This window comes from Bombina bombina, chromosome 4, assembly GCF_027579735.1.
Source record: "Bombina bombina isolate aBomBom1 chromosome 4, aBomBom1.pri, whole genome shotgun sequence".
NCBI classification, from domain to species: domain Eukaryota; kingdom Metazoa; phylum Chordata; class Amphibia; order Anura; family Bombinatoridae; genus Bombina; species Bombina bombina.
This window is the reverse complement of record NC_069502.1, coordinates 267,235,640-267,250,337: the sequence shown is the minus strand read 5'-3', so window position 1 is coordinate 267,250,337 and position 14,698 is coordinate 267,235,640. Positions and strand designations below refer to the sequence as shown.

The window sequence follows — 14,698 nt, the reverse complement described above, 5'->3', positions numbered from 1 at the left end:
AGGCCAAACGGCAGAGCCACAAACTGGTAATGCTTGTCCAGAAAAGAGAATCTCAGGAACCGATAATGATCCGGATGAATCGGAATATGCAGATATGCATCCTGTAAATCTATTGTGGACATATAATTCCCTTGCTGAACAAAAGGCAAGATAGTCCTTACAGTTACCATCTTGAACGTTGGTATCCTTACATAACGATTCAATATTTTTAGATCCAGAACTGGTCTGAAGGAATTCTCCTTCTTTGGTACAATGAAGAGATTTGAATAAAACCCCATCCCCTGTTCCTGAACTGGAACTGGCATAATTACTCCAGTCAACTCTAGATCTGAAACACAATTCAGAAATGCTTGAGCTTTTACTGGATTTACTGGGACACGGGAAAGAAAAAATCTCTTTGCAGGAGGTCTCATCTTGAAACCAATTCTGTACCCTTCTGAAACAATGTTCTGAATCCAAAGATTGTGAACAGAATTGATCCAAATTTCTTTGAAAAAAAGTAACCTGCCCCCTACCAGCTGAGCTGGAATGAGGGCCGCACCTTCATGTGGACTTAGAAGCAGGCTTTGCCTTTCTGGCTGGCTTGGATTTATTCCAGATTGGAGATGGTTTCCAAACTGAAACTGCTCCTGAGGATGAAGGATCAGGTTTTTGTTCTTTGTTGAAACGAAAGGAACGAAAACGATTATTAGCTCTGTTTTTACCCTTAGATTTTTTATCCTGTGGTAAAAAAGTTCCTTTCCCACCAGTAACAGTTGAAATAATAGAATCCAACTGAGAACCAAATAATTTGTTACCCTGGAAAGAAATGGAAAGTAGAGTTGATTTAGAAGCCATATCAGCATTCCAAGTCTTAAGCCATAAAGCTCTTCTAGCTAAAATAGCTAGAGACATAAACCTGACATCAACTCTGATAATATCAAAGATGGCATCACAGATAAAATTATTAGCATGCTGAAGAAGAAGAATAATATCATGAGAATCATGATGTGTTACTTGTTGCGCTAAGGTTTCCAACCAAAAAGTTGAAGCTGCAGCAACATCAGCCAAAGATATAGCAGGTCTAAGAAGATTACCTGAACACAGATAAGCTTTTCTTAGAAAGGATTCAATTTTCCTATCTAAAGGATCCTTAAACGAAGTACCATCTGACGTAGGAATAGTAGTACGTTTAGCAAGGGTAGAAATAGCCCCATCAACTTTAGGGATTTTGTCCCAAAATTCTAATCTGTCAGACGGCACAGGATATAATTGCTTAAAACGTTTAGAAGGAGTAAATGAATTACCCAATTTATCCCATTCTTTGGAAATTACTGCAGAAATAGCATTAGGAACAGGAAAAACTTCTGGAATAAGCACAGGAGATTTAAATACCTTATCCAAACGTTTAGAATTAGTATCAAGAGGACCAGAATCCTCTATTTCTAAAGCAATTAGAACTTCTTTAAGTAAAGAACGAATAAATTCCATTTTAAATAAATATGAAGATTTATCAGCATCAACCTCTGAGACAGAATCCTCTGAACCAGAAGAGTCATCAGAATCAGAATGATGATGTTCATTTAAAAATTCATCTGTAGGGAGAGAAGTTTTAAAAGATTTTTTACATTTACTAGAAGGAGAAATAACAGACATAGCCTTCTTTATGGATTCAGAAACAAAATCTCTTATGTTATCAGGAACATTCTGCACCTTAGATGTTGAAGGAACTGCAACAGGCAATGGTACTTTACTAAAGGAAATATTATCTGCATTAACAAGTTTGTCATGACAATCAATACAAACAACAGCTGGAGGAATAGCTACCAAAAGTTTACAGCAGATACACTTAGCTTTGGTAGATCCAGCACTAGACAGCGATTTTCCTGTAGTATCTTCTGACTCAGATGCAACGTGAGACATCTTGCAATATGTAAGAGAAAAAACAACAACATATAAAGCAAAATTGATCAAATTCCTTAAATGACAGTTTCAGGAATGGGAAAAAATGCCAAAGAACAAGCTTCTAGCAACCAGAAGCAATGAAAAATGAGACTTAAATAATGTGGAGACAAAAGCGACGCCCATATTTTTTAGCGCCAAATAAGACGCCCACATTATTTGGCGCCTAAATGCTTTTTGGCGCCAAAAATGACGCCACATCCGGAACGCCGACATTTTTGGCGCAAAATAACGTCAAAAAATGACGCAACTTCCGGCGACACGTATGACGCCGGAAACGGAAAAGAATTTTTGCGCCAAAAAAGTCTGCGCTAAGAATGACGCAATAAAATGAAGCATTTTCAGCCCCCGCGAGCCTAACAGCCCACAGGGAAAATAGTCAAATTGAAGGTAAGAAAAAATGATTAAATCAAATGCATTATCCCAAATATGAAACTGACTGTCTGAAAAATAAGGAAAGTTGAACATTCTGAGTCAAGGCAAATAAATGTTTGAATACATATATTTAGAACTTTATAAACAAAGTGCCCAACCATAGCTTAGAGTGTCACAGAAAATAAGATTTACTTACCCCAGGACACTCATCTACATGTTTGTAGAAAGCCAAACCAGTACTGAAACGAGAATCAGCAGAGGTAATGGTATATATAAGAGTATATCGTCGATCTGAAAAGGGAGGTAAGAGATGAATCTCTACGACCGATAACAGAGAACCTATGAAATAGACCCCGTAGAAGGAGATCACTGCATTCAAATAGGCAATACTCTCCTCACATCCCTCTGACATTCACTGCACGCTGAGAGGAAAACCGGGCTCCAACTTGCTGCGGAGCGCATATCAACGTAGAATCTAGCACAAACTTACTTCACCACCTCCATCGGAGGCAAAGTTTGTAAAACTGAATTGTGGGTGTGGTGAGGGGTGTATTTATAGGCATTTTGAGGTTTGGGAAACTTTGCCCCTCCTGGTAGGAATGTATATCCCATACGTCACTAGCTCATGGACTCTTGCTAATTACATGAAAGAAATAGCTGATTTTGATGATTTAAAGCCCCACTCATTGCTCTCAAGAACAGGCATTCAAATGGACTGAACTTGCAGGAAGAGAAGATCTTAACCAACACTTTGGTTTTGAAATTTTCATTATGAGAGACAGTTTCCAATGAGCAAAACCAGTCTCATTTTAAGAATGAACATGATAGATAGATAGATAGATATAACAAGTGATTGGAGAAACATTAAGAGGAACTAAAATTTATAGTACTAGGTTTCTTTAATTAACACATAACTTTGTGATGATAAACCAGTTATAAAATAAAGCTATAAAAAACATTTAAAGCTGATGCTACTGACGGTGATTCCTTACCGGGTAAGTATAGCACTTTCCATCAGGGTAAATGACCTCAGCAGCCTCAACACTGAAAAAAAGAGAAAAAGTGAATAATTCAGAAGTTATATAGATAAATCCTCTCATTATAAAAATACAATATCAAAATGATATCCAACTAGACTGTACAGACTAGATATGCCAATTTACAGATTATACCTGTGTGCGTATATACGTGTGTGTGTGTATATACGTGTGTGTGCGCGTGTGTATGTATACACGTGTACGTGTGTGTGTTTATACACTTGTGTGTTTGTGTGTGCTTAGTAACAAAATTTGCCCCAAAAAAATTATAAAAAAAAAAAAAAAAAGTCAACCAACACCTCATGCAAAAAGTAAGGACACGTCTGAGATAGATCAGATGCTTTATTTGAAAGAGGTAAATTATAAAGCAAAGCATCTGTCACTAGACACTGTTTAACCCAGTAACTGAGTATTTTGGCTGTACAGTTTTTTTTGCTTTTCCACTCACGTGAAAGGTTCCTCACAATATTCACTGAACATTGTGACAATAATATCCAGGACAATTTTAGCCTAAAAGACAGAGGAACATAGATTAATCTTCAGCATGTAAACAATTATATTTTATGCTCTGACATGTGGATAATATAACCATAAATGTAAATCAATATTTTTCAGAGGCATTTCCAAGAACCATATATTGGTTGGGGCACACTGTCAGATGTAGAGAGGCCACGAATAATTGCCTATGCCATTTATATGTGTGGTTATGTGGATTCACAGCAGCTATTGGCTCTCTTTTCACTGGAGAAGACTGATATTTTTCCCCCTAGGAGTTAGCAAGGAATAGTTAAAAGTAGAAGTATAAGTGCATTGCTTGTTACCTTTGTCAGATCAGTTGCAGTGCATTCTATGAATACATTATGAGTATTCAAAGTGATTTTTGTATGATCGCCTAAAACACAAAAAAATAAAGGATAAGAATGAAACTAGAGAATTAATTTGAGATCATCAAAATAAAGATCTGGTGCAGATTTTATAATGTAGTTTAACCCCTTGCTGCAAAGACATTCCACACCTTATTTTAATTTTCCAGAGGAGTGACTTAAAGGGCCATAATACCCAAATGTTTAAACACTTGAAAGTGATGCAGCATAGCTGTAAAAAGCTGACTAGAAAATATCTCCTGAACATCTCTATGTAAAAAAGAAAGATATTTTACCTCAAAAGTTCCTCAGTAGCCACCTCCCATTGTAAAGGATTTCTAAGCAGCATTTTAGTGTGTCTGTCCTGGGACAGCTGAAAGGATGAGCCTCGTGAACTCTCATATTATTTCACCAATCAGGTAAAGGAAGCTTACTATGAAATCTCATGAGAGTTAAGTCAAATCTCATGAGATCACAGTAAGAGTTCATGACCTCAGCACTGCTGATGCCGATTGGCTGCAGTTTATTTCTTCATTTTTTTTTTTTTTTTACCTGCAGCTGGGAGCAGGTGAAGTATAACTTTTTACACAGAACTTACTCTGCTGAGCTGAGGAGATTGTGAGGTAAAATATCTTCCTTTTTTACATGGAGATGCTCAGGTGATATTTTCCTGTCAGCTTTTTACAGTTATACTGCATCAGTTTCAAGTGATTTAGCATATGAGTATTATGTCCCTTTAAAACAATGTATGCAAAACCCTGTCCATACTGACTAGGCATAATAATTATTAGAACAATTACTTTACAGCTAAAGGGATATGAAATCTTATTTAAATGGTGGAGCCCCTCTTTCAAACGAGGAATCTTGAGATCAATTTCTATGGTGTGTCTCTTTAGAGCTGTCAGAACTCTCAAAAATTGGACCTATGCTGGGAGGTATTTGACATTGTTAGAGCTGGCCAGATATAAGCCCACTCATTGAAAGAGCAGGATAATTGTTCTAAAAAAAAAAAAAAAAAAAAAAAAATGACCATGTTTCTCTATTCATTGTGAGGAACAAGAGGTTATACCCCACCTCCCTGAGTTTGCTTATTATGCTTTATTCTATTTTTCTTTATTGAACAGCACTTTGTGCTGCTCTCATTTGATTGTCTAAAAGATAAAACAATAGTAGTTTTACATTGTCTGGTGTTGATACTGGATTTGTATTAGGTGCTTTCCATAATAAAAATATATAAAAAAAAATTATATATGTTAAATTGAAAAGCTTAAAGGGATACTAAACACAATTTTTTTCTTTCATGATTCAGAAAGAGCATGCAATTTTAACCAACTTTCTCATTTGCTCCGATTTTCAAATTTTCTTTGTTCTCTTGTTGTCTTTATTTGAAATAGCAGTAATGTAAGGTTAGGAGCCGGCCCATTTTTGCTTCAGCACCTGGTTAGCGCTTGCTGATTAGCAAACCAATCAGCAAGCGCTAACCAGGTTCAGAACCAAAAATGGGACAGCTCTTAAGCTTACAGTCTAGCTTTTTAAAATCAAGATAGCATGTGAATGAGGTGTACCTGAATCATGAAAGACAAAATATGGGTTTAGTATACCTTTAATAGTTATCCATATATTAAACAATCTGATCCATTCATGAAATGCACACATTATTCCAACTGGCACAAACAGATTCCTAGAGCACAAATGTAATTCATCTTATACATTTGATAAGGCAGCATGTGCAGGTCTTACCATTGATAATTGGTGGCATAGACAACACTACACCATTACTGTCGTAGATGATAGGATACACCGGTTTATCCTCAATAATGTGTAGGAAGTGTTTGAGATGACTGTCCCCCTGAGGGTTTTTTTTAAAAGGAAAAAAAAAAAAAAATGCTAAAATGAAAAATCTCTAGTAAGAGATAATGGAAGAGCAGCTTATCAGTATAAGACACTAACCACATTTAAATATGCTCATGCTCTTAAAACTGAACACAAACCATAGTATATAAAAAGCACCAGGCCAATTTAGAGTATCCACCGTCAACTCATTTCACAAATCCAAATTACCTTTGTATGCTATAAAACTGACCATGCAATATGCTGTTTACGCGAACTACTTATTCTCACTGCCACAGAACAATATCTACAAGTTACAGGGTAGTAGGTTCAAGAGCAATCTGCAGAAGCACTTTTTTTACAGAGTGGTTTATTCAAAGAATAATCTTCCATTAGAGGTGGAAAAGGCAAATACTAAGTTTAAGGGGATAGGAAAGTCAAAATTAAACTTGCATTATTCAGATAGCGCATGTAATTTTAAGACACTTTTCAATTCATTTCTATTTTCAAATGTGCTTCATTCTCTTGGCATCCCTTGTTGAAAAAAAATATGCACATATCCTACACTAGTGGGCACCAGCTGCCGATTGGTGCCCGCACACAGTCTCTTATGATTGGCTAAATATAAGTTTTCAGTTATCATCAGTAGTGCAATGATGTTCCTTCAGCAAAGGATAACAAGAGAATGAAGTAGATTTGATAATTGAAGCACATTGGAAAGTTGTTTAAAACTGTATGTTTTATCTGAATCATTAAATAAAATGTTGGGGTTTCCTGTCCCTTTATGGGAATTCAATAATGCCTGGGTAATAGTGGAGCAAAAAGGAAGTCACACTGGAACAAAAAGTCTTTTAAACAAAAAAAGGTTTATTTGGACAATTCCAAGCCGAGTAAGGCTGAGGGTCACAGTCAGAGTTGCCTGGCGCATTTCGCACATGCACTTCATCAGAGGAATGCACAAAACACACCAGGCAACACTGACTGTGACCATCGGCACCGAGGACTCCACAATTGTGATTACATGTGTTCATTTATGGGTAAACAAGAAAGATTAAGCCATTATCTGCTGACAAATGTTAGATTACAACATAAACATCACCTACGAGCTACAATTCTTACCTACCACTAGCATTACTCATATCTCTCTATACAAAATCCTTATCTGACTTATAAAAATGTGCAGTGAGCTCTTTAGCATTTAATTGAATAAACTCTTATTTTCAATGCAATCAACAAAGTAAGCAAGCAGAAACTATTATAATTTACAAGACTAATTATTATTAAACCATCTTATTTGTAAAGCACAGCTACATTCTATAAAATAAAAATATCTAGGCAAACTAAGCACTACATATATAAAAAAAACAGGGCACTTGGGGTTTCAAAACATAATCAGATTCCTCACCCTGTACAGCTCCATGAGCTCTGGGGCAGTGTACTCCTTGCTTTGGTTTAAGGGCTTAAATTTAATTTCTGAAGGTGGCTTGGCTGTGTAAGTAAAGGGCCCAGAGATGGTATCCAGGTCATGAGTACCGATGGCCACAAGTGCCCTTTTTCTGTGGGAGAAACACATTAAAAAGTGAAGAGAAAGATGCTTTACTGCGGCAGCCTATGTCTAGGGCTAGTGATCCCATACCTGCAGATGTTCTGATGAAGTTTCTCTTGCAATTCAATGAAGCTCTCATAACTTTCTGGTGTGAATGTTATGTTCCGGAGAACAGCAGCCACTGCATGAGGGCGCACTGCTGCAGTCTGTGTAATTAATAAAAATAAAAAGACAAGCTATAACAGGTGGCAGCTTCAACAGAAAAAAGTAGCTATTTCAAATGACAAAATAACGGTAAAGGTGATATTTGTAAACAACGGAATACACTCTGGCAGGTGAAATGGATTTTCAGAAACACATTAAAGAGGAGAAATGTTTACAGTACACTGTCCCTTTAAAGGAACATTGATAAATTCTCCATATTGTGCTTTACCCATGCTCCCTAGAGGCTGGAGTACAGATTTTGTATTTAAGGATTCCCAAAATTGCCTGACCAACCTTCATATACTGTATAATTGCTTAAAGCACTGTCCAAACCTATTTTATTCTCAGCTCTCATTGACCACAGTTAAGGGAGATAAGATATGCAGCTAATTCACACATATCTAACAAAACTTAATGTTTAGCCACACTAGGGGACAATTTTCCAGCATAAACAAGACATTCTATTGCAAAATTAAGAAAATACGCTATACTGTTTTATTAACCCTTGCAAAGTTCTGATGTAAACAAATAAGTAAAAATTTAAATCATGCGATAATTCATGCGATAATGTGATTCTTATTAATGGAATTGGGTAGGGGGGAGTGCTTATGACGCTAGGCAGACATTCCAACCTGTGATCCCAGTTAGGAAGCCGTTATGGCTTCCGTACAGCCAAATGGTTAGGATGTACCATGACGTCCTAACAGCATTGTCATGCATGATACACTCATGAGGAGTAGTTGATACCTGGATCAGCTGTCCAGCAGAAGTGGTATTGTGGTCTCAGCATTGACAGGTTTAATCTGAAATGTTCTTTCTTTGTGTGGAATCTGTGTTTGTTCAGGAATGCGGTGGTCTCCAGATCCCCCCCCCCCCTGTACCATGGTCTACCTTGGAATTTGACTAGTAGTAAATTAACAAAGACAAAGGAAAAACTGGGTTATAACTGAATGTTACAGAGAAAGTATTCAGAACTAGCCTGGGACAAGAAGCAGTTAACATCTAAAGGAGTTCTCCACAGATCACTGAAACTTTGGTAATAAGTGTATGGTATTGTGTTTGTTTATTATGTCCCATTTTATTTTAAAGAACTATATCTTTCTATATATATATCTTATTTTGTGTGTTTTTATAATTTGGCACTGTGTAACCTGTATTGGTATTTTTGCTATTAAACACATAGAAAATCTAATTCTGTCTTTGGCTCTAGTATCTGAATTTGCACTCTGAAGAGATAAGGTTAAAGGCACGTTACTCTGAATTGTTAATTGTGTGAGTTATTGGGTTTCCAAGACACCCCTTTATTCAAAGTTCTTGGCGGTGGCAACATTGATAACTGAGGTTGTGTAGGCAATATTTGGGGGTTAATTTGTCCCTTTAGGTCCTTTGTAGAGTTAAAGGTAAGGGAACCAGAGGCTTAGTGCCATTAACCACTTCATGCCCACACCCTCCCCATTGTGACAGTTGGGTGGAAATGCTTAATCCTCACAAGCATGGAACATTCTTACAGTGGGAAGGGGTAAATTCAAGGGGAATTGTATTTTGACTGTAGTGTCCCTTAAAGTGTTGTTTCAACAATAAAATGACTTTAGAATGCCTAGTCATGCTTCTTTTTGTATTTAATATAATAGCAGGAACCTATTTGATTACTAGTAATCATCTGTATTAAATACAGTACCTGTTAAATGTATTTTAAAGAGCCTACTTTAGTTTCTTGGTGCTACACACACACTTCATATTGAGAAGTCAGAAGCCACAGAGCACAAATGTGCCCTTTAAAAAGTGGGAAAGCGGTATATAAAACTTAGGAAACACAGAGCTTATAAATCTTGGCAATCACGAAACACATGCTTACACTTCTAGCTCATCGTCAGCTCACTGTATTCTAACAGAGAAGAGGCACATTCATAAAGTTGATATTCTGGGCCTTTGCTGTACTTCAGTAATTTATGTGTGAATAATGCATGAATAAATCTAAGCGTGCAATGTGTTGCTCGGTAGACTGCAACACAAATTAACCCCTTAACCACAGCCAATATATTCTGCACATCAGCTGTTATTTTTAATGTAAGGTGTTAAAATATTTACAAAAATATACTTTTAATTGAGTTTTACATCAGAAAAGCACAGAACAAATACTTTTTTGGCACATTTGAAATTCCATGTAATAGCCATAGCCCTTTAATATAAACAAAATAAGTCAACCTCTTCTGTGATGAGTAGTCGCTGTAGCTCTCCATTAGCAGGTACAATACACTTGTATCTAGGTGCATCTATCCTGCAAAACATAAGTGAAAGACTGTTACAGAAAACAAAAAGGTACAGCCAAACAGCTAGAAGGTTCGATGCTGTCCTAACGGCGCTAAAGCCCAGCACAATTAGGATGGCAAGGAACGTCCTAACATCAGGAAGAGGTTAAAGAGACAAGAAACCCAAATATTTTCTTGCATGATTTAAACAACCTCCAATTTACTTAAAATATCTAATTGTTTCATTCTCTTGATATCCTTTGTTGAAAATAAAATCTAAATAGGCTCAGTAGGGGCTGATTGGTGGCTGCACATATATGCCTCGTGTGATTGGCTCACCCATGTGCACTGCTATTTCTTCAACAAAGGATATCTAAAGAATGAAGCAAAATAGATAATAGATGTAAATTGGAATGTTGTTTAAAATTGTATTCTCTATCTGAACCATGAAAGAAAAAATCTGGGTTTCGTGTCTATACACACACACACACACAGCAGTGAAGCCCAGAGTTACTTTCTAAATACACAAAATCTATAAAACGGGTACACAAAAGTGTATTTGATATTTAAAAATATAGAAAAAACACAGTTAAGTGCTAGAAGAGCAAATACAAAGAATGATGCCCCAAACATGTAATCACTGATAAATACAATCATACAACAAAATATATTAAATAGCAATTCTAGCAAAAAAAAAAAAGAATTACATGCTCCAATTCAACACTAGCATCCCTGCATGTCTATGTTTTCAACATGACACAGTTGCATAAATGCCTCTGCTAATTGGGTCAGCTGCTGTCTCCTGCGGCATGTAAGTGGTATTTTAACTATGTGTTTAACCCCCTTTGCAGGGGATAAACACAGAGTTGAATCATCACTTGTGCTTCTCTCACAAACTAGAGCGAGTCCTTTATTTCACTATAATGCCCTTTAAGATGTATATTAGCAGTTGCACTGCTCCAATTGTTTAAAGTTAAAATTACATTCATGTGAAAGAGAAAGAATAGGTAAACGATTAATAAAAACAGATTTTGGTAGAAGAGCGTATCAGAAGATTATTTTAATCAGCCATTTACTTTCTGAAACAGTGTAATAGATACAGCAGGTTTAAAATTGCAGTATGGTGAACTATTCTAATAAGTATGCAAAGTCTGCAAGAACAGAAATAAAATCATTATGCATTTATTTATCCTTCATGCTAAAATTACAATAAAATGTGACTAAATGGCATAAATGGAGTTGTCATTAGCAACCAGTGAGTATACCATTCCACAGACTACGTGTACACAAACATGATCGTTTTAAAATCAAATATGCACAAAAAAAGGATTGCTTTAATTTAATATTCCTTTAAAAAGGGACATTGAACAATAGATTTTTCTGCAGATTATATATTTATATAGCCCATCTGTTTTTGGAAAAATGTATAGTTTTGCTTATTTTTAAATAACATTGGCATAAGGAAAAATGTGTGTTCAAAAAAGTAATACCTTTCTTTAAAGACCTGCAGGCCACGCACCAGTCCCTCCAGACAGAGGAGGTCATAGCGATTAGCAGGCACATCTATCTTAAAAAGAACAACATCTGATGCACCATCCGCCTTTCCATCACCTTTTTCCTTGCTTATAATTTCTTTCTCTGTGGTCTAAAAAAGAATAAATTAAAAAGTGACACTAAAAGGAAAAGTTGTTTATCAATCTATCCTGTAATACTTTTTTAATATTACAATAAATAAATAATTCCACTAGATGTTCCTAAGTACAAGACATACATTTGCTTTTATTATGTAACTCTTAAAAGGATTAGCATTCATGGTGTTGAATAAAGAGTGCAGTATGTCTACATTTTATTTTGAATTCAGAATATAAATAAAAAAATACCAACTACTATGCCTACTCATTTGACCTGTTGTATACTGTTAATTTTTTATTCTCTCAATAAAGATTTCAAAAGTAAAAAAAAAAAATACCAACAGTTAAACATGAGGAGTAGTTTAGATAAAGCCTTTGTAAACTTTTTTTTCAGTATGTATAAAATGACAGGGACATAAAATATGGACTTACAATCTCATCCAACTCCAGGCCAAACTCAAAGCATAGCTCATCAAATTCTTCATCAGCTGAAAAAAAAGCAATGGGGTTGATATTGCTGATGCAATGTAAGGCTCAATTCAAATGTTTTTAAAAACATATCCAAATTTTACAATGGCAAAGCCACCAAAAAAACATATACTACCAGCACACAAACAAACAGTTCCAGTCTGAACCCCAATTTTTACATAAAAGGGACAGTAAAGACATAATTAGACATTCATGATTTAGACAGAGCATACAATTTTAAAAAACTTTACAATTTACTTAAATTATTTTATTTTGCATCCTTCTCTTGTTTTCCTTTGCTGAAAGTTTTATCTAGGTAAGCTCATGAGCAGCAAAGAACCTAGGTGCTAGCTGCTGATTGGTGGCAGCATATATATACACTGATTGTCATTGGCTCATCTGTGTGTTCAGTTAGAAACCAGTTGTGCATTGTGGCTCCTTCAACAAATGATACCAAGAGAACAAAACAAATTTGATAATAGAAGTAAACCGGAAAGTTGTTAAAAATAGTATGTTCTACCTAAATCATGAAAGAAAATTTTGGGTTTTATGGCTCTTTAAATGCCAGCAAGGTCCTTCACAATGCCACTTTCACTGAAAAGCTATATACAGTAAACAATCTGAAGAGTTAAAGGGACATGAAACCCAATTTTTTTTCTTTCATGATTCAGGCAGAGAAATTTACTTCTATTATCTAATTTGTTTTGTTCTCTTGGTATCCTTTTTTTAAAAGGATACCTAGGTAGGCGCAAGAGCTGCTGATTAGTGGCTGCACATATATGCCTCATGTTACTGGCTCCCTAATGCGTTCATCTATCTCTCAGTAGTTTATTGCTGCTTCTTTAACAAAAAGGATACCAAGAGAACAAAACAAATTAGATAATAGAAGTAAATTTAAAAGCGCCAACAGATTTTGCAGCGCTGTCCATGGGTACAAAGCTAAAAGTACACTACAATTACCGGGAGAGGTGGCTTAAAGAGGGGAGAGGCGGGAGAGAGGAAGGCCAGTTAGTAGATTACAGTAGTCAAGTCGGGAAATTACCAAGGAGTGGATTAGCTGTTTAGTAGTTTCAGCACTCAGAAACGGACGAATTTTGGAGATATTGCGTAGGTGGTTGCAACAGGATGAAGAGAGAAATTAGATGTGGGGTATGAAGGACAGATTGGAGTCAAGTGTAACTCCTAGGCAGCGGACTTGGGGTGATGGGGAGGTAGTGGTGTCATCAACAGTGATTGAAAAGTTAGAAACCAGGGTAGAATTAGAGGGGGGGGGGGGGTTAGAAGGAGCTCAGTCTTGGACATGTTGATTTTTAGGTGGCGAGAGGCCATCCAAGAAGAGATTCCAGAGAAGCAGACACTGATGTGAGAAAGAACAGAAGGAAAGAGTGAAGGGGTGGCTAGATAGATCTGAGTATTATCAGCATAGAGGGGATAGTTGAAGTCATAGCTACTGATATGTTTACCCAGTGAGGAAGTATAAATAGAGAAAAGTAAGAGGACCCAGAACAAAGCCTTGAGGTAGGTACTCCAACAGACAGAGACAACGGAGAGGAGGAGTCGCAAGTGAAAGGAGACAGAAAAGGACCTATTAGAGAGATAAGAGTGGATCCAGGAGAGGGCAGTGACAGAGAACTAGCAGATACATTTATCTGTGACATTATCAGGTTAGACCTGGAATCTCTATGTGTCTGACTCTAACCACCCCCAGATTAAACTACTCTGGTTATGGGGGAGCAGTGGAGGAGTAATTAAACAGTTTTTACTTGGATTCATATAGTGACGGGATAAGTCCCTGAAGTCACTAGCACGCTAATGATGTCAGCTGTCACTACTGTGGGACTCTTTTTACTAACCAGACAGGCGTATGTATTAACTCAAATGACATCAAAAATGGTTGCAATGCGCGTTAACCCCCTTAGAATTCAAATATTGTTACGCTGCCGCTGAAATAGAAGGGATTATCGATTCTCTTGCTCCCAGCTGCAATTCAATAGCACCTATAGTAATTAGTCTCCATTACTCTCTATAATGCTTTTCCTCATTCAGCGGCTTATCACATATCTCAACAATTACAGCGTCACTCACTGTATGTTCTACCCAGGGCCTGGTACAGAAGGTCTCTCTTCACGCTGACATTCGGCATGGTTCTCACTCACTGGTCACTGCACCGGCATCAAGCCCAGGACTCCTGTTCGGAACGGCAAGCCGAAGTCATTGCCTGGGATGACTTAACAGTGAAATACAAATATATATTTATAGGAAACGGTTCTAAAAAAAATTATAAAACTTGTTTTATTTGATACGATGTTGTTACTTTTATGTCAATCAATCGGAGGGACATTTTTTAAATTAATTTGTTAAAGGCACTATGTAGGGCACCTACGTTTTATTACGCACAGTTTCATCAGCATCCGCACTCTATCGATTGCCGAGTCCTTCCTATAACCAATTGCAAAGGCTTTAAGAGAGGATTTGGCAAATCACAAGCCATTACTTCTACGGGAAATAGTAAAAACGAGGCTTGGCACGCAGTTTTCAGGGTCCTTTCGGCGCT

At 36.7% G+C, this 14,698-nt stretch overlaps 1 protein-coding gene across 1 annotated transcript in view; it reads right to left on the bottom strand.

Moving 5' to 3' along the window:
- Nucleotides 1-14,371, bottom strand: part of FARSB (phenylalanyl-tRNA synthetase subunit beta) — a 173,905-nt gene extending 159,534 nt beyond the window's left edge. Inside the window, exons 1-10 of the mRNA XM_053709960.1 lie at nucleotides 14,230-14,371; nucleotides 12,109-12,164; nucleotides 11,536-11,690; nucleotides 10,002-10,074; nucleotides 7,683-7,798; nucleotides 7,452-7,602; nucleotides 5,957-6,065; nucleotides 4,175-4,245; nucleotides 3,802-3,863; nucleotides 3,309-3,360 (exon numbers count right to left, since the gene is read on the bottom strand). Of these exons, the coding sequence (XP_053565935.1) occupies nucleotides 3,309-3,360; nucleotides 3,802-3,863; nucleotides 4,175-4,245; nucleotides 5,957-6,065; nucleotides 7,452-7,602; nucleotides 7,683-7,798; nucleotides 10,002-10,074; nucleotides 11,536-11,690; nucleotides 12,109-12,164; nucleotides 14,230-14,287 (903 nt within the window). The 5' untranslated portion in view covers nucleotides 14,288-14,371. The remainder of the gene's footprint in view (nucleotides 1-3,308; nucleotides 3,361-3,801; nucleotides 3,864-4,174; nucleotides 4,246-5,956; nucleotides 6,066-7,451; nucleotides 7,603-7,682; nucleotides 7,799-10,001; nucleotides 10,075-11,535; nucleotides 11,691-12,108; nucleotides 12,165-14,229) is intronic.
- Between the last annotated feature and the right edge of the window lie 327 nt (nucleotides 14,372-14,698).